Raw genomic sequence first — 25,187 nt, forward strand, 5'->3', positions numbered from 1 at the left:
CCCCACCCCCACGTCCTGGGCAGCCAGCACGGTTCCCCTTCCCGTGGAGGGCAGGACATGTGGCCTGAAGCTGCGGTGAAGCAGGTTTCATTGGGGGCCAGGACACATCTTCCGTGGCCAAGCAGGGGGGCCGTGGGAGAGTTGCCCGGGCCGGGGGACGCTTCAGCACGGGGGGCTGGCAGAGAGACCGGACGGGCAGTGGGCCAGCAGCAGGGCAGCGCAGCCGGGGGCTGGTGGGTGCTGGGGGGCCGTGCTCAGCAGCCGCAGAACAAAGCAGAGGTCCCCACCGGCCTGGCTGGGAGACGACAAAAGCACCTGGGATGCGTTTAACCACTGGGTTGAGCCTCTGCGGTCTCCGGGTGCGGGGGGGACACGCCAGGTCCCCCGAAGCAGGGCTGGACCCACTCCCAGCACTGCCCACAGCTGCCCTCGACCCCATCTCCCCTCTGCTGCCCCCAGGACCGCACCACCGTGGGTGCAGCGAGGGGGGGTTACTAGCATGAAGTGACCCAGGCCACCGGTTTTGTGACATCAGAGCCGCCCCAGTGCTGCCCAGTGCCCCTGCCCCGTGCCCCGCCGGCACGGCCAGGGCAGAGGCCGCACAAGGGTCACCAGTGTGCGGCCAGTGCACGCGTGACACCGCAGCCTGGGGGCATCGCACCAGAGCGGAGGCAAATCCTGCCCACCCCCCTGGAGCCACCGGGAATCCTGGCTGGGGGGTCAGGGCCTTCCTGGAGGTGGGGGGGGCAGGCCCAGGGAGCTGGGCTGCAGCAAGTGGGTCCCAACTGGGCACTGGGGTGCTCCTGCCCCACTGGGTCCCCCGCACCACCGGCACCCTGGGGCAGCAGTGAGACCTCCTGGGGGGCACGCGGCCTGGCTGGGGAGAGGTGATGGAGAAGCTCTCGCCGGCGTCTGCCTCCCAGGGCGTGGGCTACGGCAGCACCCGGATGGCCCCAGCCCCCTCCTCTTCAGCCTGCTGGGACTAGCGGGGGTGTTGGGGGGCGAGTCTGGGGCAGCTTGGGGGGTGGGTTGCAGCTTGGCAGCACCCTCTGAGGTCAGGCACTGCCAGGGCCCGCCTGTAAGAGCAGAGAGTGCGTGGCCTTTAGCAGTGCACGCATGTGGGTCTGCATGTGCATGCATGTGTGAGCATGTCTGTGCACATGTGCGTACGTGGGTGTGCAAGTGTACATGTATGGGTGTGCATGTCTGTGTATGACTTGGCATGTGTGCGTGCATATATGCCAGTACATATGTGTGCATGTGTGCACACATGCACGTGTGCACGCCTGCCCGTGTAGATGCGCAAATGTGTGTGCATGTGCATGAATGCATGTGGGTTGGTGCACGTGTGTGTGCCTATGTGTGCACGCATGTGCATATGCATGTGTGTGTGAGCACTGCGGTGCGGTTGGGGGACACGTGTGGCTGCCAGGTGCCTCCCAGCTCAGTGGGCAGGCGGCAAAGGCCGACTGGGGCCCGTCACCGCTGCCAGGGCAGAGGGAGCACCGAGGCCAGGGGTGCGGGGGGACGTGCCGCCATCCCTGCCTCGGTGCTTGGAGCCCGCAGGAGCAGCCCGTCCAACGGCACCTCCCTTCCTCCGCAGGGCCAGCGCCATGTCTCCCACGAAGCCGCCGGCACCACGGCACTGCCACCGCGCGATGCGGGGCGCGCACCCCGCGAGCCGGGCCCTGGGCGACCTGCTGGAGGGTGCCCGCATGCTGCTGAGCCTGGCGCTGGCGCTGGGGCTGGGCGCCCTGGGCAGCTACCTGGCCGTGCTGTGTGCGGCCCTCCTGGCGGCCGCTGCCCACGTCCTGCTGTCCCGTCTGCTGCCCGCGCTCCTGCTCCTGGCGCAGCTCCTGCTCTCCGCCCTGCTCCTGCTCTGCTGCCTGCAGTGGCTGGGGGAGACCTTGGCCTGGCTCCTCGGCCTGCCCGACCCGGCCTGAACCACAATACAGCTCACCCCGACCGGCCCCGCTGTGTGCGTCCGTGCTGGGGCCCCCGCCTGGCGACGCTGGTCTGAGCCCCCGGGCCGCTGGGGGTGCCAGGTGCCCCGGCTGCTTCCTGCCCAGCGCTGCCACGTGCCCACGAAGAACCAGGATCGGACACCAGTGTCCGCCCTTGCATTGCCCCATCGTCACCTGGACCTGGAGACAAGGCCCCGGGCCTAGAGCCACTGCCCCGGCTCACTGGGGTCCGTCTGAGGGTCTCAGCTGGGGAGGGGGCTCCATGTCCTCAGCAGGTACCGGGTCATCTGGCTACTGACACCGTACGGGAGCCTCTGCAGGGCCAGGACACGCTCCATCCCTGGCAGCGCGGGGGTCGTGTGAGAGATGCCGGGGACCGGAGGGGACGGGGAGCAATTCTCTGCAGCGCCCATGACCCCCCTGGCAGCAGCAGGATGTTGGCCCCACTGCTTTCCCAGGGTGGGGGCAATGCCTGGGGCCGTGGCAGCGTTGATGGTAGCTTCACGAAGGGTTTAGATGACGGGTTTGGTTTGTCTGGACTGGTTTGGACGGGGCTGATCCTGCCTCCGGCGGGAGGCTGGACGGGATGCGAGCTCTGGGCTGGGGCGGGGGTGACCGCTGGGGTATGAGCGCAAACCCACTTCCAGGCCTGCTTCTCCCGCCCCACGGCTCCAGGGTATTTCCCTGAGGGGGATGGGGTGATCCCCTGCAGAGTGATGGCAGAGGCTGGAGATGGGCTTTGCTCTGGGCCGCAGGGGGCAAGATGAAGAACAACGGCCTCCAGCTGCAGTGGGGGAAACTGAGGCTGGGGAGAGGAGGCAGCTGGGGGCTGTGCGTGGGGCCAGCAGGGCCGGGACCCTGGAGAAACAGTGCAATCGCACCCTGGCGGCTCCCCAGACCCAGCTGCACAGCCCTGGGCCGCCAGGTGCACCCGGGGCCCTGCGCGGAGCCAGGCCTGCAGAGGCCCCCGCTGCCCCCAGCTGCTGCGGCCCGTGGTGCTGGGGCCTGGCGCTCCAGCCTGCGGCCGCCCAGGGACTCCCAGCCTAGGTGCATCAGGCAAGGCCCCCAGATATGGGCAGGCCATTGTGATGGGCCAGGGGGTAGAGCCCAGGTGGCCCCGCCCTTCACACCTGCCACGGCAGCATCATGGTGCGCTACATCCACTACCTGCGCCGCTACCGGCGCCAGCGGGCACGGCGCGGAGCACGGTGCGGCCGGATGGGGCGGCGCCACCGGGGCAGAGGCGGCGGTGCCCACGGGCGGGTGAGTGCCAGCTTGAGTGCAGCCTGGTGCATCATGGGGGTGGGGGGAAGGGACGGTGTGTGCTAGGGCGGGGGGTGTCCTGGGGTGCGTGTGCCAGGGAAAGGGGGGAGTCGTGGGGTGTGTATGGCCCGTGGGACCTGTCGTGGGCACACGGGACAGCCGGTCGCCCTGCACTCACTGCCCCGCTCTCCCCCAGCCCGGCGCTGCTCCCACTACCGGCGCAGCGTGATCTTCTGAAGCTGCCACCGAGACCCCAGCGCTGACGCCGCGCCGCCGAGACCCTCCAGCGAAGACCGCCCAGCCGAGACCAGCCCGGGAGCCGCCCTGGCAATAAACCAGCTCTGCGCAGTCGGCTGTGACCGTCCTTGCCCCCCCGGGGCTGCGTCCATGCAGGGTCCAAGGGGAAAACAGCCCAGCTGGTGCCCGGTCCCACCTATCTCCGTGCTGGGACGGGACCCGGCTGGGCTGAGGTGGGGGAAGCCTGGGCTCACAGATCAGGAGAGTGGCTCCCACGCTGGCTGGGACAGACCGAGACATTGGGGTCCGGGTGGGGGGCCCACTTCTGGGTGCTCTGCCCTCATGTGCCCCCCAGCCCGGGGCAGCAGCCTCTCCCTCCCGGTGCCGTGGGGCAGGGACCCCGGGGGTTGCACCCATTGCACACACCGCCCCGGGCAGTGAGGGGTGATGGGTTGTGGGGGGGCACAGTGACCCTGTGTAATGGAGGAGGCAGGGCACCGGACACGACGCAGAGCGAGCCACTGGGAGAGGGGGCTGCAGCAGTGGGTTTAATGTGGGGTGGCCTGGTGGGGCACTGGGCGCCGGGCGGGGGCTCTGGGCCGCGGCGGCTCCTCCGTCCTGGTCTGGGGGGCGCGGTGCCCGTGGGGGGCGCGGAGGCCGGGCAGCTTCATCTCCGCCGGCAGTAGTAGTACACCGTGTGCGCCACGACACCTGCGGGGAGCGGGGGCAGCGCGAGGGTCAGAGCCGCCGTGTGCTGGGTCGGACCCTCGGTCTGTCCTGCCCGGCCACACGTGGGGCCTGCGCCCCGCCCCCCCCCCGAGCCCCCTGCCCTGCCCCGGGCACCCCTCACCCCAGCGGCCGCCTCGCCGGCCCCGCGCGCGCCTCCTGCGGTGGCCCCGGCTCCTGCGGTGGCCCCGGCTCCTCCTGCGGCGCGTCCGGCTGGCCCGCGGCTGGCAGCGTCTCGCCATCGTGCGCCGCGCCTGCCCCGCGGTGCCGCCTCGGGCTGCTCCTGCCCTGTCTGGGGTGGGGGCAGGCAGGGCCGGGGACCCCCACCCGGGTCACAGCCGCTTGGCCGTGTAAGGGCGGCGTCGCCTGGCAACCCCGAGACATCCCTGGGGTCTCTATGACCCAAGAGTGCATCACGCAGCCCTGGGGTCGCATGGGGCTGGAGTAGGGGATTTGTGCACACTGAGCATGGGGTCCTCTGATGCGATCACACGGCCGTCGTGCCGAGGGCACGCACATGTCCTGTTCATAGTCAGAGTCCACTCCCTGTCCCATCCCCCCACAGCCAGGCCTTGCTGGTGCATTGCTCACGGCTGCTGCCCGGAGACCTGTCCCGGTTGAGGACCTCTGATCTGTGGTAGCGTTAGCAGTGGTCCCGAGCAGCCCCCGAAGGACCAGGGGCCTGGGGCAGCTGCCAGAGCAGGAGAGACTGAAAAGGTCAGGAGCCTTCAGCTGGGGAAGGAGAAGACCGAGAGGGGATAGGACAAATGTCTATACAGGGGCCTGTTGTTCCCCGGGTCCCAGGGCACCCGAACCAGGGGCACCGCTGAAGTGAGCAGGAGACAGGTTTTAAAGCAACAAGGGACGGGACTTTTCTATGCAAGGCGCAGCGACTGCATTACCCCGGGGGGGGGGGCAGAGAGCACAGCCGGGACAGCAAGGGGCACATGGCTGGAGGATGCATTTGCTCGTGGCTGTGGAGCAGAACAGGCGGAGATGTTTCCTCCGGCAGTGCTACGTTGGTTAGCACTACGGAAGAAAGAGACTTGGGGGTCATGATTGACCACAAGATGAACATGAGCCTGCAGTGCGATGCTGCGGCTAGTAAAGCGACCAAAACACTGGCTTGCATCCATAGATGCTTCTCGAGCAAATCCCGGGACGTCATTCTCCCCTTGTACTTGGCCTTGGTGAGGCCACAGCTGGAGTACTGCGTCCGGTTTTGGGCTCCACAATTCAAGAAGGATGTGGAGAAGCTGGAGAGAGTGCAGAGGAGAGCCACGCGCATGATCAGAGGTCAGGAAAACAGATCTTACGACGACAGGCTGAGAGCCATGGGGCTCCTTAGCCTGGAAAAGCACAGGCTCAGGGGTGATCTGACGGCCACCTATAAGTTTATCGGGGTAACCGCCAGGATCTGGGGGAACGTCTGTTCACCAGAGCGCCCCAAGGGATGACGAGGTCGAACGGTCACAAACTCCTGCAAGACCGTTTCAGGCTGGACATAAGGAAGAATTTCTTTACTGTCCAAGCCCCCAAGGTCTGGAACAGTCTGCCAGCGGAGGTGGTTCAAGCACCAACATTGAACACCTTCAAGAGCAAAGTGGATGCTTATCTTGCTGGGATCCTGTGACCCCAGCTGACTTCCTCCCCTTCGGGCGGGGGGCTGGACTCGATGATCTCCCGAGGTCCCTTCCAGCCCTGATGTCTGTGAAATCTATGAAATCTCTCACCCCATAATGTGGGATGCCAGGGACGGTGCTGGACTGGGGCGGGTCACTTGAGAGGTCCTGTCAGCGCGCTCCCGCTGAAGCAGGCACCCCGGCCACTGGTGGAGACCCTGCTCGGACCCAATCCGGACACGGCCAGCACCCACGGGCACTGCTGCAGGGGCTGGACCCATCACCGGTGTGGGACTTTGCTTTTGCTGGGGCGGGGTGGGGGGGCCGCTTTCCAGGTGCAGCTCAAGGGGCTGGTGTCGGACTAGGAGGCCCTGGGCGGTCTGGGCCCTAGAGCCAAGGGTGTCTGACCGCCTGGCACAGCTGGATCCGACCTGCCCTGGGGTGGGGGGACTGGGGAGAAACTCTGCCCTGCCTTGGCCGCCCTGGCACTGACTCGGTAGCTGTGGAGAAGGCACCGACAGTGCTGCTGCGCCCTGCCCGTCCGTCCGTCCGTCCGTCCATCCGTGGCAGGGTTGTCCGTGCAGCAAGGGCCTGCGCCTGCCGGGCTGTGACAGGATGGGGTATTCGTGGGGTACGCTGGCAGGAGCCGAACCCAGGCGTTGCAGCGCCTGCCCGGCCGTCCATCGCCCGGCATCCCCACCCCTCCTTGGCTGGGACTGAGCCAGCCCGGGGCCCGCTCCCGCTCCTGGCCTCAGCACCGCCGGTCCAGTGCAAAGGGGGTGCTGCCCTCACCTGCCCCCAGACAGCGAGGAGAAATCTATGGGCAGCCCCTTCCGTGCCCTCGTCCCCGATCCCTGACCCCCTGGGCTCCTGGACCTCAGCCCAGGTAGCTTGGAGACGCGACGATGCAGGGGCCAGGCTGCAGCGCACGTGGCCAGCGGCACAAGACCCAGCACCGCCCAGCATGGGGGGACCGGGGAAGCGGGACCCCCTCCCGCAGCCCAGGAAGCCACGGAGCCGCCACATCGCTGCCACGGGTCACGTTGGGTCACAGGAGCGGGCAGAGGCCGGCGAAGAGCAGGGTCTCGAGGCACCGGGGGCCGGCACGGAGCAGGGTGGAGGCCAGCAGGCAGGCGGAGGCGGCCAGCAAGGCTGGCAGCAGGCGGGCGAAGGTGGCCAGAGCCGCGGCCAGCTGCGGTGCCAGGGGGCCGAAGAGCAGGGCCGCAGCGGGCGGCTGCAGCGGGGCATCCCAGAGCCGCGTGCGGGACAAGCCCTGACACAGCGCCAGGAAGAGCGCGGCCAGCGCCAGCCAGGGGAGAGCGGTGCCGGTGTCCGGCGTTCGGAGCTGGGCGCGGGCCGCGGGCATGGCCGGGCGCTCACCCTGCAGGGGACAGAGATGGGGACGGACCCTGTGCCCCTCTCCCCAACCTGTGCCCACCGACCTGGGCAGGGCCTCCGGGGGCCGCCCGGGCGGGGGGGAGAAAGAGGGAGCAGGGAACAGGGATCACACGGGGGTGTGGGGACAGATGCAGGATGGGACCCATCTACCTGGATGGCGCTGGCGGGAGCTGCTGGGCGCTGGACCCCCCCGCCCCCAGCCACCCCTTCTCTGGCAACAGGCCCCCCAGGGAAGCCTCGGACCTGAGCCCCCCTAAGCTCCGACCCATTGTGATGGAGGCGGTGGTACGCGGCCCATCCCAGTGTCAGAGCTGCCCGGGGGGGCACTGCGGTAGGGGTCCGCAGCCCCCCATGCTCCTATGCTGTGCTGGGTCATGGGCTCAGTCCCCCACTGAGCAGGGACCCAGCACCCCACAGCAACCACCCAGGCTGCAGGACTTGCCCCCTTCTTGGCAGGGGCCACCCTCTGCCATTACTTGGAGGGGGGCTGGAGCCAGACGGCCCTCAGTCAACATGGCCACCACACCGCTGAGCCAAGGGGGAGGTGATGCCAGCGCTCCTCCCCCTGACTGGGCTGTGCAGCGGGGCATTTGCACGGGCCCTCATGTGTGCATGTATGATGTTTGCATGTGCATTCACTTGTGCATGCATGGTGGTATTTCCATGTGCATTCACCTGTGCTGTCACAAGACAGGTCTGGGCTCCGGGGGCAGCAGTCCCAAATTTGCCCACGATGTCTGGGGTGAGTGGAGGGGTCCCTGGGGCCTTGCCAGGACCTGGGTAGCAGACCCAGCTGAATGGAGATGGGGCCTGGGCTCTGGGGCAGGCCAGTGGGGCATGCAGGAGCTGGGGGGATTTGGGGACATGCCAGGAGCTGGAGGGGAGGCTGCGACCCCCCCGTACCTCCAAGCCCCTGATGCCACACAGGAGGAAGCCATGCGGGAGGAAGCCACGCTCCAGGCCACGCTCATGGCAGTCTCTGTTGTTGCCCTGGCCGCTCAGCCGCGAGGGGCCACCAGGAAACAGAGCAGGGGCAGGGCGAGGAGGACAGGGCCCCCCAGGCGTGCCAGGGCGTAGGCACCCGCCAGAGGCAGCAGCACGTCGGGGACCATGCCTAGCAGCCGTGGTGCCCGGCCCTGGGGCCGCTCTCCCGCCCCGCGCTCCAGCTGCAGCCGCGTCGCCGGGCATCCCCTGCAGGGAACAAGGGCATGTGGGAGCACGCGGGCACACGCGGTTGTGGCTCAGGGGCGCCGGGAGCTTCCACGGGCCGCATGCGGGGGTGAGGACCCAGAGGTCCTGCCGCCAGCTGCACCCAGGAGGCGCTCCCCTCCCTCCCACCGCCCAGGACAGTGTGTTCCCAGCCAGTCGAGTGGGAACTTGCCCCGAGTGTGGCAGCAGGGGGAGGGGCAGGGGGCGTGCGCCTGCCCCGCAGCGATGGGCATCTGCCGGGCACCGAGGCAGCAAGCCAATAGCCAATGGCTGACATGCACGAGCCAGGGAGCTGGCCCCAGAGCTGCCTGCCCTGTGCCCGCCCCTACCTGCCAGCCAGGTGGGAGCAGGCGAAGGCGAGGGGCAGCAGGAGGAAGAGGCAGGAGAGGCGGGCGGCCGCCTGGGCCAGGCCCAGCAGCGCAGCCAGCAGCACCAGCGCGTCCAGCACCTGCCCTGCGCCCGCGGGCAGCTGCCCGTTAGGGGGGCTCTCACCCGCGCCCCGGCCCCAAGCGCCCTCCCCAGCTGGCATCCCTGGGTCCTAGCATGGGCACAGGTGAGGCTGGGTCAGGCCCCTGGTCCCTGATCCCTGACACAGACCCCGCTCTGAGCCGACCCAGCCCCCCCAAGACAGCAGCCCATCCCCCACACCCAGGCCACCAGGGTCCGCTGGGAGTCCAGGGCTGCCTCTGATGTCACAGCAGGCCCCGCCCACTCATGCACATGCAGGTGGAAGCCACGTGGCCTCCTGGCTGGACCCCCAGGCCGCCCGCCCCAGCCCTGTGCCAGGAGCCCCGCTGCAGGCATGGGGGCCGGCGCTGTGCCGGTGCCCCCTGCCCACACGCACAGGCACAGGGCGGCGGGCAGAGCTTGCAGCCTGACCAGGGCAGCTGCTGCTGGGGGCATCAGGCTGGGAACTGCCCCCAGGGGGGGCCCAGCAGGGCCGGAAGAGTCTGTCCCGGCTGGGGGAAGCAAAGCAACCCCTCAGGCCCCGCATCTGCCTCCCACAGCCCCCAGGCCCAGGGCAGGGGAACCCTCCCCCGCGCCCCCGGCCCATTCCCCGGCGCCGGGGGGACAGCTGGAGGGGGGCAGCGGGGGCTGGACTCACAGGGGGCTGCGAGACACCGGCGGGGCTGGGGGCTGGGAGTGCGGGGCACCACCCGCGCTGAAGTGGGGCAAGCGGGGTGAGGGGTGAGCCGGTTGGTCGTGTGTCAGAGGCCGCGTACTGCCCAAAGCTGCGGGCGAGTGAGTCTCCTCCGGCTCAAGCACCGGGGCTGGGGGCTATGGGGGCTGGTCCTGGCGGCGCTGGGAGCTCCCTCCGTGCCCCACCGCCCGCCCCGCTGCAACGCCCAGCGCCAGGCCCGGGGGAGCCGGGGCCCTCGGCACCCTGAGCTGCCCAGTCCTGCCCGGCGGCCTTCTGCCGGCTGTGTCCTGGCCCCGCTACTGCCAAGGGAGAGTCTCTGGTCCCGGCCCTGCCTAGGGGCTCGGGGCGGCTCAGGAGGGGTGGGGGCCCGGGCGAGGCGGCGCAGGCTGCGCCCGGCGCCCACCCCCAGCCCCGCGGCCCCCGGCCCCCCCGGCTCTTGGCAGGCGCGGGCCGTGACTCAGCGCCGCGGCCGCCGGCTGCCAGCGTGGGAGCCGGGGGAGGGCCCGCTCCCACGGCCCCGTCCTCCGCGCCCCGGCTTCGGCCCCAGCACGGGCCAGAGCCGGGCACGGCGGGCGCGCGGCGAGCCCGGCGCCGGGGCTGGGGCCTGGCTCCGGCAGCGGGCGGAGAGTCTCCCTCCGCGCCCGCCGTGCGGGGCACAGGACACACAGCCTGGCACTGGGCCGTGCCCCTTTCCCCATCTCCTCACCCGGCCGGCCCCCATCACCCCCGGGGCCCGAGGCCGGCACCGCGGGGCCGGCAGGTGCTGGGCTGAGCGGGGGCCTCCCGGAGCGCCTCGGCGCGGGGCTCCCCGGGCCGCCCCCCGGGCAGGGAAGGAGCCCGGCGCGCCCCCGCAGCGGAGAGCGGCGCCGCCTGCGCTCTGCCACCGCCGCCCCGCGCCGCCTCGGCCGCGGCCCCCAGCCCGCGCGCCCCCCCGCCCCCGCCCCCGCCCCCGCGCCGGACGCGGCCCCCGGCTCAGGAATGCGGGAGGGCCCGGCGGGGGCGGGGGCGGGGGCGGGGGCGGGGTGCTGCGGCTCCGACGCCGGCTTCAGCCGCCTCCAGCGCTCGCAGACGGCGCCGCGCTCCGGCTCCAGCCCCGGCCATGGTGCGGCCGGCCCCGGTGCTGGCCCTGGCCCTGGCCCTGGCCGCCGCCGCGCCCCCGCCCCGCTCACCCGAGACCCCCGCGGCGCCGGCGGCCCCGAGCGCAGCGCCGAGCACCGCCGCGCCCGGCCCCCGCCTGCAGCTGCCCCGGCAGGACACAGGTACGAGCCGGGCCGGGACAGCCCCGGGCTTGGGGGCGGGGGTCTGCCCCTGCAGCCGTCCCGGCCCCTGTATCGACACGCCCGGGGGGAGTCTCCGGTGCGGGAGGTCGCGCTGCCCCAGGCCGCGGGGTCTGCAGCCGCGTGCCAGCGGGTCCCCGCGCCCGGCCAGCACCGCGGCTCCATGCCAGGCCCCTGCCCGGGCGGGGGTGACGGCGCCCGCTGTGCCCCCGCAGCCGGGGATGGCGCGAGGAAGGGCGTGCGGGTGAAGGTCGTCGAGAAGAAGGTCCTGAAGAAGAAGCCCAAGGCCAGCGCCAAGGAGGAGGCCTCCAGCCAGGAGCCACGTACGTACCTCAGCTCACGCATGGCATGCGCCCGTGTACACGGGCATTGGCACACGCATGGCCACGTGCACATACACATCTACCAGCGCACACCCACATGCCTGTGCGCAACGCACACATACAGCCACATTTCACATGCAGGCGTGTATGTATATGCACGCCCATGCATACACACTCATAGTTGTGTACGGGTATACATATGTGCTCCCAATGCACACCTATGTCTATCTCTGTATACATGCCTGTGTGTATACATGCGTGTGCATATGCATCCATGCAAGCACACCTACATACATGCATTTATTTCTATATCCGCACACACGCATACTCACTCACGCATACCCTCGCACCCACGTGCATGGATAGATATCCCCCTGCCCCAGCACACCCTGCTCGCCACCCAGCACAGACCAGCACATGTGCCCACAGTCACCCCCCGTGCCTGGGCACAGCACTGGCATGCTCACGTGGCCCCATGCGCATAGTCACATGCACACACCCTCACAGCCCGTGGCGCATGCACAGACTTCACACCCATGTGCCCCCCAAGGTACACGACATGCCCCTGTGCCCTGATGTGTGCACACTCCCCACACATACCCAAGCCCTGATACTTCCCCCCATACCTCCCTGCGTGCCGGCCTTGCACGCAGCCCGTGCACACGCCCCGGCTGTACGCCGCCTCTGCTGCCTCCCCACAAAGACCCCGGCTGTGCCAGCCCCCGCCTCTGCGGGCTGCTTTTGGACGGCCGCACTGTTATTTCTTCTGGGGCTTTCGAAGCTGCTGCGTTTCCTGCCCTGCTCCAGCGCCGGCTGGAATGTCGGCCGGGGCCGCGGGGCTGGTGGGGGGGCCTGCCCTCACCCACCCAGCGGCACGGGGTGGAGGGCACAGGGCAGAGCCCCCGACCGTGGTGCAGGCAGGGCTGGGGGGGTTGTGGGGTGCAGGAGGCAGCGCCAGCGGGCACCGAGCCAGGCGAAGGCTCCTGGCATCACTGCCCACAGGACGTGGCTGCGGCTGCGGTCTCTGCGGCCCCCGCGGCAGGTCCCAGGTGCCTCGTGTCTGCACCACGCGCTCTGGATGCTGGCACGCGCTGCCCTCGCCCCGGGGCACCGGGGTCTGGCTAGATGCCACGCAGAGCCCGCTCTGAGTTGCTGCCTCCCGGGCAGGGAGGGAGATGGGCGCAGGCATTGGAGCCGCGGGCTCGTCCTGCAGATGGGTGCCTGCTTGCCCTGCCCTGGGCTCTAGCCAGACGCCCCCTCAGCCGCACGGGACATGAGCCCCGGGCATCGGGGCCGGAGGGTCCATGGCCAGCCCTCAGCCTTTCCCCCGGGCACCTTTGAACCTGGCTGTGGTGCTGCCCTCGCTTTGGCCCCGGGGCTGCGGCATGCGGGGATGTGGCTCCATCACGAGAGCCCGGGCCAGCAAGTATCCCGCAGGGAATGGGCGCCGGGATGGGGAATTGGAGCCCTAGAGCCTCGCTCCAGCTCAAGCTGCTGCGGCCAGTCCCATCGGCGCTACCTTGGGGGTTGAGAAACATCATCCCTGGGGCATCTCCGGGGCCAAGTTCACAGGGACAGGTCCTGGGGCTGAGAGCTGCAGGACTCAGGGGCAGGAGGGAGGGTGTCGCCCCCAGTCCGGCAGGGAGCAGGGGCTGATGCCATCTCTGCCCCACAGAGTGCCCGCCGCTGGGGCTGGAGTCACTGCGGGTGCGGGACTCCCAGCTGCGTGCCTCCAGCGACAAGCGCTACGGCCTGGCAGCCCATCGTGGGCGCCTCAACATCCAGGTGCGGGCGCAGGGTCCAGGGCAGGGGGCCTGGGGCTGCCCCCTGCCATGCGCCTGGCCGGGGGCCGGGTCCCGGGGGGGTGCGGGGAGCCCACGGCTCTGACGTGCCTCTGTGCCGCGCAGTCGGGGCTCTACGACGGGGACTTCTACGACGGGGGCTGGTGCGCGGGGCAGGAGGACACAAGCCAGTGGCTGGAGGTGGACGCACGGCGGCTCACCCTCTTCACCGGCGTCATCACCCAGGGCCTCAACTCCATCTGGACGTAAGTGGGCACCAGGGTTGGCACTGGGGCCTCCGGGCTCTCACCCGGCTGTAGCAGCTCCCACGGGGCAGCCTGACCAGGGTCATACCCCCCCCAGTACTGGAGACCTCCCCCCTAACCCCCCTTAGGTACGACTGGGTGACCTCCTACAAGGTCCAGTTCAGCAACGACACACACACGTGGAAGCCGTGCCGCAACGGCACCGAGGAAGTGGTGAGTGGGGGCACTGGGGGCCCGGGCTGGATGGGGAAACTGAGGCACAAGGGAGCGGGGCTGGGACAGCAGCTCGCTCGGAGCTGGGGCAGTGCTCAGGCTTTGCCGGGCTCCTGGGCTGGTCTCCGCAGGGTTAATGGAGTGTGTGCTCCCCCTCCAGTCCCCTCCCCTGTTGCTTTTGGCATCAGCTGGGCCTGGGGCCTGACAAAGACCACTTGTCCTTGCCCCCACCCCCTTCCCGGGCCGCGGAGCCAGGGAGGGGAGCCAGAGGCCAGTTCAGCATCTCACATGGCCTCCTCCACGCCACACGCGGCAGGAGCACACGCGTGTGCATGTTCATGTCAGACATTACACACGTCTGCCTGCAATGAAGAGGGGGTTGCCCATGTATGTGAGCATCTGCCTGCATGGGTGTGCATGTGTAATGTGCACAGAGGCAGTGCATGCATGTGTGTGACATGGGCTGTGCTTGCAGGCTCCTGGCTGGAAGTGTGTGTAGAGGCATGCACAAGCTGGGCGGGGGACGTGGAGGTGGCCTCACGGACACGTGTGTGTGTGAAACCTTGCAGCCCCAGCAGCGTGACACAAGTGCACACAGCTCAGGGGACAAGGAGAGCTGGCCCATGCATGTCCGTGTTGGTGTGCAGTTCATTGCAGGTGTGTTTGTACCCACAGTTGCACATATGTACATACAGTGTGCAAATGGATGGACATTGCCCAGTGCTCATTCTGCATGCATATGCGGTGCTCATGCATGCACACATCTGCTCTGCAAGTACGTGCATGTGCATGCATGTGGGTGGATGTGCTCTGCGTGTGCACACATGTGCCAGAGTGGATGGTGCCTTGAATGTGTGTGCAGGCATGTGCGCGTGCAGACTGTCCACACATGCAGTAGGGTGCACACTGTGTATGTGCACGTGTGTGTGCATGTGCAGAAGGGTTCATGTAGTGTGTGTGTGTGCCCGTGCATGTGTGTGCAGTGCCCGTGCACGCACAACACCGGGGCCAGGGACACCCCAAAGGCAGGGAGACCTGCCACAGGGGGCCATGGCGTGCTCTGAGTGTGTGTACAGCATGTTTGTATGCATTGCCCATGAGCTCTTAGAGCCCCTACATGTGCAGGGGCATGTGGCATGCATGCACTCAGAGTATACACATGTGCGCATGCATGTGCATTTGCATAGGCGTGTGCCGAGCTCTTGGCTCTGCCCTGCCCCCTCTCTCCACTTCCCTGCCTAATCTTTTTGGAAGCAAACTCCGCATCAGCTGGAAGGGGGAAGGGGGCCAGGCCCATGGGGGGAGGCCAGGCCGTGCTCCCATCCCACCCCATCCCCTGGGAGCTCCCCTGGCCCCAACACCAGGCCGTGATCCAGGCCCCCCCGCCAGGCCTGCCCCCCCAGCCCTGCCTCGCACCCGGCTCCTGGCCTGGTTCTCATTAGAGCTGTGCGGGAGCCAGGGCCGGAGGGGGAGGCCGAGCGGGTGTAACCCTTTGGGTCCCAGGCACACGCCGCCCCACGCGGTGTGGCGTGGCGTGGCGTGTCACGGGAGCATGGGTGCCAGGAGGCCGGGTGCCTCCGTGGCCCTGGGGGCTCTGAGTGCAAGAAGCGCGTAGCCCAGGGGAAAGGCCTGTGGCTCCCGAGCCCTGTTTTCCCTCGAGCCCAGGTGTTCACGGCCAACAAGGACCCGGAGACGCCGGTGCTGAACGTGCTGCCCTGCCCCACGGCGGCGCGCTACGTGCGCATCAACCCCCAGAGCTGGTTCCCCAACGGCACCGTCTGCCTGCGCGCCGAGGTCCTGGGCTGCCCCCTGCCAGGTGTGACCCCCAGACCCGTCCCCACAGAGGGCTGGCACCCTCCAGGGACCCCCCTCCCGACCCCCGGGCCTGGCGCCGGCCCACCCTCAGCTCCCGCATCCTGCGGGCAACAGCCACGGCTCCGGCATCCGCAGCACCTCGGGCTCGGCGCAGGGGGCTCGCGCTGCCCTACCCCCCCCGTGCTGGAGCCCACGGCCAGCCCTGACCCTCTACCCCTGCAGACCCCAATAACATCTACTGGGAGAGCCCCCCCGTGCCCACCGACCCGCTGGACTTCCGGCACCACAACTACAAGGAGATGAGGAAGGTGCGTGCCCCGCCGGCGCGCGCGGGAAGCGGGGGGCAGCCGCGGCAGAGGGGGGCTCTCCCCGGCCCCCGCGTGGCAGGAGGGTGGAGGGAGGCGGGTACTGGGAAAGCAGCCCAGGCATCCCGGGGGGCTCCAGCGCTGCCCGTCACCCTGCGCAGCTGATGAAGAAGGTGCACGATGCTTGTCCCAACATCACCCGGATCTACAGCATCGGGAAGAGCTACCTGGGCCTGAAGCTGTGCGTCATGGAGATCTCGGACAACCCCGGGCAGCACGAAGTGGGTGAGTGCCCGATGGGTGCCCCCCGAGCCGGGCAGCGGGGTCAGAGGCACCCGGTGCACGTGTTGGCCGTGCTCTGGGCTGTGTCCTGGGGTCTGGTCTGGGGAAGCTGAAATGGGAGGGGTCTGTTATGGGCTCCCCCAAGACCCACGTCCCACCCAGGACCCGGTTTCCAGCAAGACTGACGTGGTGGCCAGTGATGGGGAGCGGGGCGGGGTGGGATGGAGCAGGGGCCCAGGGCAGTGGGCTCCCCCCCGGCCTTGCAACGCCCGGTCCCAGGGCTCCGGCCTGGGGCGCGGCGGGCTGCAGCAGCTGGCGGTGGTGCCGCGCAGGGGAGCCGGAGTTTCGCTACGTGGCCGGCATGCACGGGAATGAGGTGCTGGGCCGCGAGCTGCTGCTCAACCTCATGGAGTACCTGTGCCGCGAGTTCTCGCTGGGCAACCCCCGCATCGTGCGCCTGGTGACCGAGACCCGCATCCACCTGCTGCCCTCCATGAACCCCGACGGCTACGAGACCGCCTACAAGCTGGTAGGGCAAAGTACGGGGCCCGGCGCGGCGCCACGGCTCTCAGCCCCCGTGCCGTGGCCAGCGCCGCCAGCACCACGGGGGACCGTGGCTGGGCGGTGAGGGGCTCGGCGCCACGTCAACCCCGGGGAGGTGTCGTGGGCCGGGGACGATGCCGCGGGCTGGGCCGTGACGCCGGCGCTGGCGCAGGGCTCGGAGCTGTCGGGCTGGGCCATGGGCCGCTGGACCTACGAGGGGATCGACCTCAACCACAACTTCGCCGACCTCAACACGGCGCTGTGGGACGCCGAGGACAACGAGCTGGTGCCGCACAAGTTCCCCAACCACTACATCCCTATCCCGGAGTACTACACCCTCCCCAACGCCACGGTGAGCCCCCCAGCGCCCAGGGCCGTGCCCTCCAGCCTGGCACGGAGCTCGTGGTGGGGCTCACGTGCCCCGAGCGTCGAGGGCGGCGCCGGGGGGAGGCCGGAGCCCAGCGGGACCCGGCAGGGAGAGCCGGGTCCCGCAGCTGCCCGCCCTGCACCGACGCCCGGCCCATGCCGCGCAGGTGGCGCCGGAGACGCGGGCGGTGATCGAGTGGATGCAGCGCTACGCCTTCGTGCTGAGCGCCAACCTGCACGGCGGCGAGCTGGTGGTGACCTACCCCTTCGACATGACCCGAACCTACTGGAAGGCGCAAGAGCTGACGCCCACGGCCGACGACCCCGTCTTCCGCTGGCTGGCCACCGTCTACGCCAGCTCCAACCTGGTCATGGCGCAGGACGAGCGCCGCATCTGCCACTACGACGACTTCGCCCGCGCCGGCAACATCATCAACGGCGCCGACTGGCACACCGTGCCCGGCAGTACGTGCCGCAGCCGCCGCGGGCCGCGCGCCGGGGTGGGGAGGCGCTGGGGCAGCTAGGAGGGGACGGTGAAGAGCTGTGTCCCTGCCCCGCCGTGCTCGGGCGGGACGTGCTAGGGCAGCTCTGGGGTCTTTGCTGCCTGCTGCTCCGACCCCGCGGGGCCCCGGCTGGAGGGTCTGGCCCCTGTGCTCGGGGTCACCCCACGCTGCACTGGGGCAGGAAGGGGTTTCCCCCCGGCTCAGACTGGTCCAGACTGGGGGGGCTTGCCTTCCTCTGCAGCGGGGGCACGGCCCCAGCCAGGGCTGTCTGCAGCGCCCGCGACCCCCCGGCGGCAGCAGGACGTTGGCGGCCGCGGCCCCCCTGCATCCCGGGGGCAGGGGCGATGCCTGGGGCCGGACACAGGGTTTGTCCGGGCTGGTTTGCACGGGGTTGATCCTGCCTCGGGCAGAGCTTGGACTGGATGTGACCCCGCAGGCCCCCACCAGCCCCACGGCTCTGGGGTGTCTGAGTCCCACAGGACTCTGGGGGCAGAGCATCGCTCTCCTGGCCCCGTGCCCTCGCCAGCCCCAACCGCAGCCCTGAGCCGGCCCCTTCCCCCCAGGCATGAATGACTTCAGCTACTTGCACACGAACTGCTTTGAGATCACGGTGGAGCTGTCGTGCGACAAGTTCCCGCACGCGTCGGAGCTGCCGGCCGAGTGGGACAACAACAAGGAGTCGCTGCTGCTCTACATGGAGCAGGTGAGACCCGGGCAGGGGCTGGGGCATCCAGAAGCAGGGGAGGGTTTAACGCTCCCGTGAAGCAGGAGGCCTGGAGGATGCCCCTAGGGCAGGGATCCCGGGAGTCCCGGTGCCACGCAGCAAGGGCACGACAGGATGCAGGGGCCCGTGGCTGCAGCTGGGGTTGTCCCCAGCCTCTCCAGGTCCCCAAGCTGCTCTCTGACCCCACTCAGCCTCCCCCTCACTTCTGGGCTTCAGACACACGGCCTGGGGGCATGCATGTGCACACGTGTGTGTGGCTGGCATGTGTGTGTATGCATTGCGTGCACATGCTGCTGCCTGTTGGCTACAACCCTGCTGCATGCACTGGGCATGCGTGGGCTGCATGCTTGCTGTCCGTGTGGCGTGTCACATGTTGCACGTGCCCACCATTCATCTGCTGCCCACGTGGGGTGCCTTGTCTGTGCCAGCTGCCGACTGTGAGCACAGCATGGGGCACAGGGTGCGTGTGGGGCCGTGGGGTGCATGAGCCCAGAGCAGCGACTCCCCCCGTAACGGGCCCTCTCGCATGGGGCTTCCACAGGTGCACCGGGGCATTAAGGGGGTCGTCCGAGACAAGGACACGGAGGACGGCATTGCCGACGCCATCATTTCCGTGGATGGCATCAACCACGACATCAGAACAGGTGCGGCAGGAACCCGGGGCCACGTTTCGTGGTGCCTGGGAGAGCCGGGCCCGGCTCAGCCCCCGTGGCCGGCGCTGCCACGGCCCCGAGGGCACGGGGCAGACAGGCAGAGAAGCAGCCCCGGGTCGGGTCTGGGCAGCCGGGCCGGGGGCACGGGGTGGCTGGGCCGCGCGCCCCGAGAAGGGGCAGGGACCAGCCTGCTGCCCCCCGGGAGCCCCCCGTTCGCCCTGACGCCCGGCCCCCACAGCCTTCGACGGGGACTACTGGCGCCTGCTGAACCCGGGGGAGTACGAGGTGACGGCCGCGGCCGAGGGCTACCACGCGGCCACCCGGTCGTGCCGCGTCACCTACGAGGACCGGCCCACGCCGTGCGACTTCCGCCTCACCAAGACGCCCAAGCAGCGGCTGCGCGAGATCCTGGCCAAGGGCGGCAAGATCCCCAAGGACCTGCAGCTGCGCCTGCGCCAGCTGCGGCTCCGCAAGCTGCGGGAGCAGCGCCAGGCGCGCGAGGACTGAGACCGGCCGGACCGGGGCGGCGCCGGGGGCTTCTAGTCTAGCAGCTTCTTCCTCCTTGCGGTGCCGCCGGGCGCCCCCCAGCCGGCCCATGCCCGCCGGCCCCCGGCAGAGGTGGCGGGGCAGCCGCGGCCCCGGCGGGACGCTGACCCGCAGCCCGGGGGCTGGGCCTCGCCGCGGGGAGCTTCGCGGCAGCACTCGCTGATGCTGGCATCTGCGCCCTCGCGAGACGGGGGTGCCCGAGGGGCCGTACACCAATAAACCTTGGCTGGCACCTCGCGGCGCGTGGCCTGGCCTCGCTCCCGTTCCCCTGGGCACCCGGCACTGCCTGCGCCCGTCCTGGAGTCCCGGAGCCGCGGGGTCACGCCCAGCCAGCGCCCTGCCCAAGGCAGGATGAGCCTCGTCCAGACCAGCCCAGACAAACCCCGTGTGCGACCTCGGACCAGGCATTTGCAGACTGCTGCCACGGCCCCTCTTAAGCACCTTTTCCTTCCACCCACCCGGGGCCCCCCTGGGGGGGGTGTTGCCTGCCGTGGCGGGGAGCTCCCCCCACCCTGCCCAGCTCCAGTGCAGCCTGCGTCCTTCCCCCAGCCCGTCACCCTGAGCTGTCCCAGTGCTGCCCGCCGTCCTCCCCCGGCAGCACCGGGGCTGGGGCCCCCCAGGCCGGAGGCGCGGCGGGGCCCTGCACAGAGCCGCGGGCCCGTCCCGGTTCCTGCCCCTCCACCCCCAGCCAAGCAGGCTGCACCGGTACGTCTCTGTGCAGGCCAGAGGCTCCTTTCCCTGCCCCAGGAGCATCCCCCAGGCAGACCCATGTCCTCCCTGAGGGCCTGATCCTGGAGCTGGCTTGGGAGGCCCCTGGGTGGGTGGCCCTGATTGGCCATGGGGCGGGTGCCTCGTTCCTCCCAGTCGTCTTCAGGCTACACCCTGGAGACCCCCTTGGAAAACCAGGCAGCCCCCCAAGCCCCCCAACACGCAGCCACACACGTGCCGACACAGGCGCAGGCACGTTTCCTGCCCCGCGGCTCCACGCTGACTTATCTCCCTTTCACGCCAGGGCACCCAGATGAGGCCCGTGCTGGGGGTCCTTGCCTTGGCTGCAGATCCAAGAGCAGGCGGGCACGGGGGGTCAGGGGCTCGGACCCCCACGAGCCTGGGTCCTCCGGGATGGTGCAGCAGGGGACAGCGCGGTGGCGTGGGGCGGACAGGGGAGCTGTGGGGCCCAGACCTGTGCACAGACTTCACATGCACATCCTGAGGCATGTGCCATGCGCTCGATGTGGCGGAGACGTGACTGCGGGTCTCTGCCAGCCTGATTCCTCTGCGAGTCCGGTGACGCAGGGCGCTGGTCGTCACGGGCCGCCGGTGTCGTCGCTGCGTCCTCGTCGGTGTTATCCATGTCTCGTCAGTGCTGAGGTCTCAGGCGCGGCGCTGCTGGCACCAGACTCCAGAACGACCACTGAGGTTAAGGCTCGGTTCGGTGGCAAAGTCTACAAGCGTGGCCTTGGCGTGTCTGGGCCAAACATGCACATCATACCAGGAGCTCAGGTGTGGCGAGGTCGTCAGTGCAACACCACGCAGGCTGCCCAGGCCACGACCAAATCCCCCTGCTTTCCAGTTCTCCTTTTATGCAGGGATCAAAACAAATGAGGTGTTGCATTCCCTCCGCATCTTGGACGTCTCGCACCGTCCTGCACCGTGGGCTTGTTTCACATCCTGACCTGGGCGTTCCCGTTTCAGCCTTATCATCCTGCGGCCGGACTATCCTGCCTCGTGCCATCGTGTCCCCCTCCCACCTCCTGGCAGGGGTGCTCACCTGGCCAACGTGCCAGGTTTTGTTTGCGTGGGGAGTGCAGGCGCCAGCCAGGTTGGCTGGTCCGGCCAAATCCGGCCAAAGCTTTAGCTCAACTTTTGTGCGAGCAGCATGGACGATCAATGACCCAGCGAGGCCTACAGGGTTAGGGTCGCAAGGAAGCTTAGAGCCCCCCAGCCCGAGCCCTGGCCCCTTGTCCCTGCCCAGAGTGCAGCCGCCTGGGTTGGCCTCTTGCAGGGAGGGTCCGGGTGGGCTGGGAGGCATCAGCCCGAGCACAAGACCCCACAATGAGCCCTGGGCTGAGGGACTCGCCCGATGCCCTCCACACACGCAAGCAGAAACATGCCCTGTAGCCCGGGGCAGAGCCTGCCGCGGCTCCCTGTGCCGGGACAGGGCTGGGTGAGGGGACCCGATGCCAGTGGGGTCACGTCTAGAGCCGGAGCTCGGTCGCAGCCGGAGCCGGGTGCTTACGTGAGAGGGAGCAACAACACGTCGCCAAGACCTCACGCTCGGACACGCTCGGCGCGGCCGTGGGACCCGCTCATTTCGTTCGTATTCTTCCCCTTATTCCGCTCTGTTCTTATATATATATATATATACCGTCGCGGGTCACAGTATCGGAGAGCTCTACAGAGCACATTGCATGATGTGATGTATGCCCGTCACATGCAATCCGTTCACTTTTGCACGGTCTCCTCAGGTGGAGAATTATACATATCCACTTTTCTGTTTTGGTATGGTTTTATATTTTAACTTTTTAACTGTACGCGTTGTAGCTATCGGAGAACAACTACTGCAAACCAAGAGAGGCATGCACACAAAAAAACCTTAAAACTACACAGATGGAAGAGAGCTGCTTAGATCAGAGGCATAAATAATGTTAATTGTTATATATAGTTATATATATATATAATTATACACATATATATTTATATATGTATATGTAGTTTAGTATTTCAGGACTCCTTTTTCTCCCAAATAACGTTGTGAAAATAATTTGTTCAGTGTGCCGAAAGGAACGGACCGAAGCGGCGCGCTCACCGGTCACTCTGCCTTGGAGGAGACGTTGTTCCCAGCACAAAGACCCCCTGAAGGAGCTGCACGAAGCCACCCAGGCCACGAGTGGGACAAGACCGGGGCCGGGGCCCCCGCGGCGGGGAGACCCGCGTCAGGGCGCCGCGGGGGTGTCATAGCGGTGGCGGATGACGTCGAGGCGGAACAGGCAGCCACAGAGAAGAGCCCGTCTCCAGCCCCTCTGCATCGCCCCGCAGCCTGTGGTCAAATCCCCACTCGGTTTCCCGCTCCGCGGCAGGGGCCGGCAGGGACGCGCCCGGGACAGAAAGGAGAGGAAAAAGCGAGGAAGCGGGAAAGGAGGAAAAAAGAAAGAAAAGAGGGCAGCGCGGGGGAGGGAGGGAGAAGGGCGGGTTGCCACAGCCGTTGTACCCAGGCTGCGGATGGGGAGACGGAGGCAGGCGGAGCAAGCCCCGCCTCTTTGGTTGATTGACACCGGAAGCCATGAGACAGGAGGAGGCCCCGCCTCCCCGCGTTAGGCCACGCCCCGCATGGTTAGTCCGCGCCCCTCACCAAGACGCAGCAGTTCCCAGGCCCCGCCCACAGAAGGGCGAGCCTCGCCCCCGCGCCCCCCCCGCTCTCCCTCGCGTGCTGCCGATTGGCTGGCGCGGGCAGGTGGGCGAGCCCAGGGAGGCGCCGCGGGGCCAATGAGGGGCGCCGCAGGTGACGTCACGGCGGGAGGGGCGGCGCCCGGAAGTGGCAGGGCGCGGCGGAGGCCGCGTGCGGTGCGGTGCGGTGCGGTGAGTGAGTGGGGGCGGGGGCAGCCCCGGGAGGGGCGGGGGCAGGAGCTGGGCAAGCCCCTCCCCGCTGGGCTGGGATTCTGCCTCCCCGGTGCCCCGGGCTTGCCCCAGCCTGCCCCCCCCCCGTGTGCCTGCACTGACCCGATGCCCGGGCCGGCCCCACGGAGACTCCCGCCACAGCGCCACGTGCCAGGCCCTGCCCCTGCTCCCACGGCTCTACTGCCCCGTGCCCGTGGGTCTCCTGCCTGCTCCTGCCCCCGCGGGCAGGGGGGGTCGGGCTCCCCCCAGCTCTGCCCCTCGGCCGGACCCCCGTCACCGCTCCCGAGACTGCAGCTGTGGGGGGCTGCCTCTGTCGCTGTGTACGTCCAGCGCCCGGCGCAGCAGGCGCCAGCGGGTTAGACCGGATACGCTCGCTCCTGCCCTGAGGACTGCAAGTCCCTCCTTGCGTGCGGAAATCCCGGCGCTGCGGGGTCACGTCCAACCCAGCCCTGCCCGAGGCAGGGTCAGGCCTGCACAAACCCCGTGTCTGACCTCGGGGCCGCACAACGCAGCCCAGGCATCGCCACCGTCCTCGGGATACAAGGGGGCCGCGGCCACCAGTGTCCTGCTCCTGCCGTGGGCGTTGTGGACGCTGCAGAGAGCCCAGGCGCAGGCCGTGCCCCGCTGCAGAGGGAGGCAAAGCCCCCTGTGCCGACCAGTCTGAGCAGGGGGAAATCCCTTCCTGCCCCAGCGCAGTGGGGCTGAGCCTGAGCGCGGGGGCCAGACCCTCCAGCCAGGGCCCTGCGGGGGCGGTGCAGCAGGAGCATTGGCCCAGCCCAGCCCATCCTCAGCCCGGGCTGCAGCCAGTGCCCAGCGCTTCGGCGGGGAGGATTCAAGCCCCCAACACATGGAGCAGGAAGGGGAGAAGGGGGCAACCAGCACGGCCTGGATGCCTGGGACATCCCCAGAGCAGAGAACAGGCATCGCTGCACCTCGGTCATCCCCCGCAGTGCCCGTCCAGCCTCTGCTTGCACCTCCGGGGATGGAAGCTCCCCCCTGCCCTGGCCTCTGTTCTGCGTGGGGAAACTGAGGCACATTCCCCAGGCTCTCAGCTCCGTAACGTTGGGTTCAGTCTCGCAGCCTTGGCCTCCCAGGCGCTGAACCCATCTGTCCCTGTCCCCGCAGCGTGCCATGGCAGAGTACCGCATCCGGGAGTACCGTGACGAGGACTACGAAGCCGCACGCGACCTGTTCGCGGCTGCCATGAGTGAGCACGCACCTGGCCTGTGCATGCATGTACTGCACCAGCCCTGGGTCCTGCTGGTCCTCGCCTGCACCTTCACCCTCCTGCTTGCCAGCTCCCGCTCAGTGCTGCTGCCCGTGCTGGCCGTGACCCTGCTGCTGGCGCTGGGCCGGCAGCTGCTGAGCTACGCCTGGGGCCTCTACATCGAGCGCTGCCTGGGGGACGACCTGCGGGACATCCGCGCCAGCTACGTGGAGCCCGCCGGCTCCTGCTTCTGGGTGGCGGAGGCAGCCGAGGGCGTGGTGGGCACCGTGGCGGCACGGCCGGCTGACGCCAGTAACGGAACGCTGATGTTGAAGCGCATGGCGGTGCGCCGGGACTTCCGGGGCCGCGGCGTGGCCACAGCGCTGGGCCGCACTGTGCTGGGCTTTGCACAGCGCCGGGGCTGCCGCGCCGTGGTGCTCAACACCCTCATGGTGCAGCGCGAGGCCCGCAGGCTCTACCAGCGCCTCGGCTTCCAGCCCGACCACCGCTACCTGCTGCCCACCCTGTACGGGCGCTTGGCCGGCTGCGTCATCACCACCTACCGCTACGACCTGCCCGCTGCCGACTGAGCGCGGGTCCTGGCCCCTGCACCGCGCTGCAGGCGGGCGGGTCTGTCTCACGTAGCGCCCAGCTCTTGTGCATGATGAGCAGGACTCTGAGTGCATGGCGGGCCTGACGTGGCCGGAGCTGTGGTGCCCAGAGGGGCAGGTGTGATGCTGCCACGGCTCAGGGTCTTCTCAGGGTGATGCCAGCAGATGAAAGCGCCCGTGTCGGTTTGCTCAGGGACAGCAGGACCCCTCGGGGTCAGACGCAGGCAGCAGCGACAGCTCAGGGGCGGGGGGGGTAGGCTGCCCCGGCCCCCCTGGACAATGTGTACAGGGTGGCGGAGGCTGGCACTTGGGGGACGTGGTCTCCAGGGAGGGCAGGGTGGGCATGGGAGGGGTCCTCCTCCTGTAGACACTCGGGGCAGGTCCTTGCCTTATCCCTGGGATTAGGGGGGGCCATGTCAGCTCCTCCAGGCCACAGCTACAGCCTGCCGCCCCTACCCCCCATGCATACGGGTAAGCAGAGCTAGGTCCCCAGATGTGGATGCCGGTTGGGTGCATCTGGGCCTGCCCAGCTCTGGCCTCCCAAGGGCACCGGGGGCTGCAACAAATAAAGAGATGCTGCCTTGGTCCCAGTGT

The 25,187-nt window shown here is 68.9% G+C and overlaps 3 protein-coding genes across 3 annotated transcripts; 2 read left to right on the forward strand and 1 right to left on the reverse strand.

The window, feature by feature from the left end:
- Positions 1 to 4,232: 4,232 nt before the first annotated feature.
- LOC149869911 (uncharacterized) lies at positions 4,233 to 8,889 on the reverse strand. Its single transcript, XM_090035316.1, has 3 exons — positions 8,749 to 8,889; positions 7,886 to 8,401; positions 4,233 to 7,193 (listed from the first exon to the last, which is right to left on the reverse strand). The coding sequence occupies exons 2-3, from the start codon at positions 8,396 to 8,398 to the stop codon at positions 6,861 to 6,863; spliced, it is 846 nt and encodes a 281-aa protein (XP_089891442.1). The 5' UTR covers positions 8,399 to 8,401; positions 8,749 to 8,889; the 3' UTR covers positions 4,233 to 6,860.
- Positions 8,890 to 10,581: 1,692 nt separating this feature from the next.
- CPXM1 (carboxypeptidase X, M14 family member 1) lies at positions 10,582 to 19,393 on the forward strand. The gene is made up of 14 exons (XM_090035239.1): positions 10,582 to 10,819; positions 11,053 to 11,160; positions 12,836 to 12,945; positions 13,068 to 13,207; positions 13,336 to 13,420; positions 15,086 to 15,236; positions 15,458 to 15,543; positions 15,702 to 15,825; positions 16,155 to 16,351; positions 16,538 to 16,717; positions 16,899 to 17,196; positions 17,798 to 17,937; positions 18,500 to 18,602; positions 18,850 to 19,393. Exons 1-14 carry the CDS (start codon positions 10,660 to 10,662, stop codon positions 19,116 to 19,118), a joined length of 2,151 nt encoding a protein of 716 aa, XP_089891365.1. The 5' UTR covers positions 10,582 to 10,659; the 3' UTR covers positions 19,119 to 19,393.
- A 143-nt stretch (positions 19,394 to 19,536) lies between these two features.
- Positions 19,537 to 25,179, forward strand: LOC149869913 (putative N-acetyltransferase camello). The gene is made up of 3 exons (XM_090035299.1): positions 19,537 to 21,473; positions 21,931 to 22,736; positions 23,901 to 25,179. Exons 2-3 carry the CDS (start codon positions 22,488 to 22,490, stop codon positions 24,570 to 24,572), a joined length of 921 nt encoding a protein of 306 aa, XP_089891425.1. The 5' UTR covers positions 19,537 to 21,473; positions 21,931 to 22,487; the 3' UTR covers positions 24,573 to 25,179.
- The last annotated feature ends 8 nt before the right edge of the window (positions 25,180 to 25,187 follow it).

This window comes from Crocodylus siamensis, chromosome 2 (genome assembly GCF_052110815.1).
Source record: "Crocodylus siamensis isolate JL-2025a chromosome 2, ASM5211081v1, whole genome shotgun sequence".
In the NCBI taxonomy this organism is placed as follows: Eukaryota; Metazoa; Chordata; order Crocodylia; family Crocodylidae; genus Crocodylus; species Crocodylus siamensis.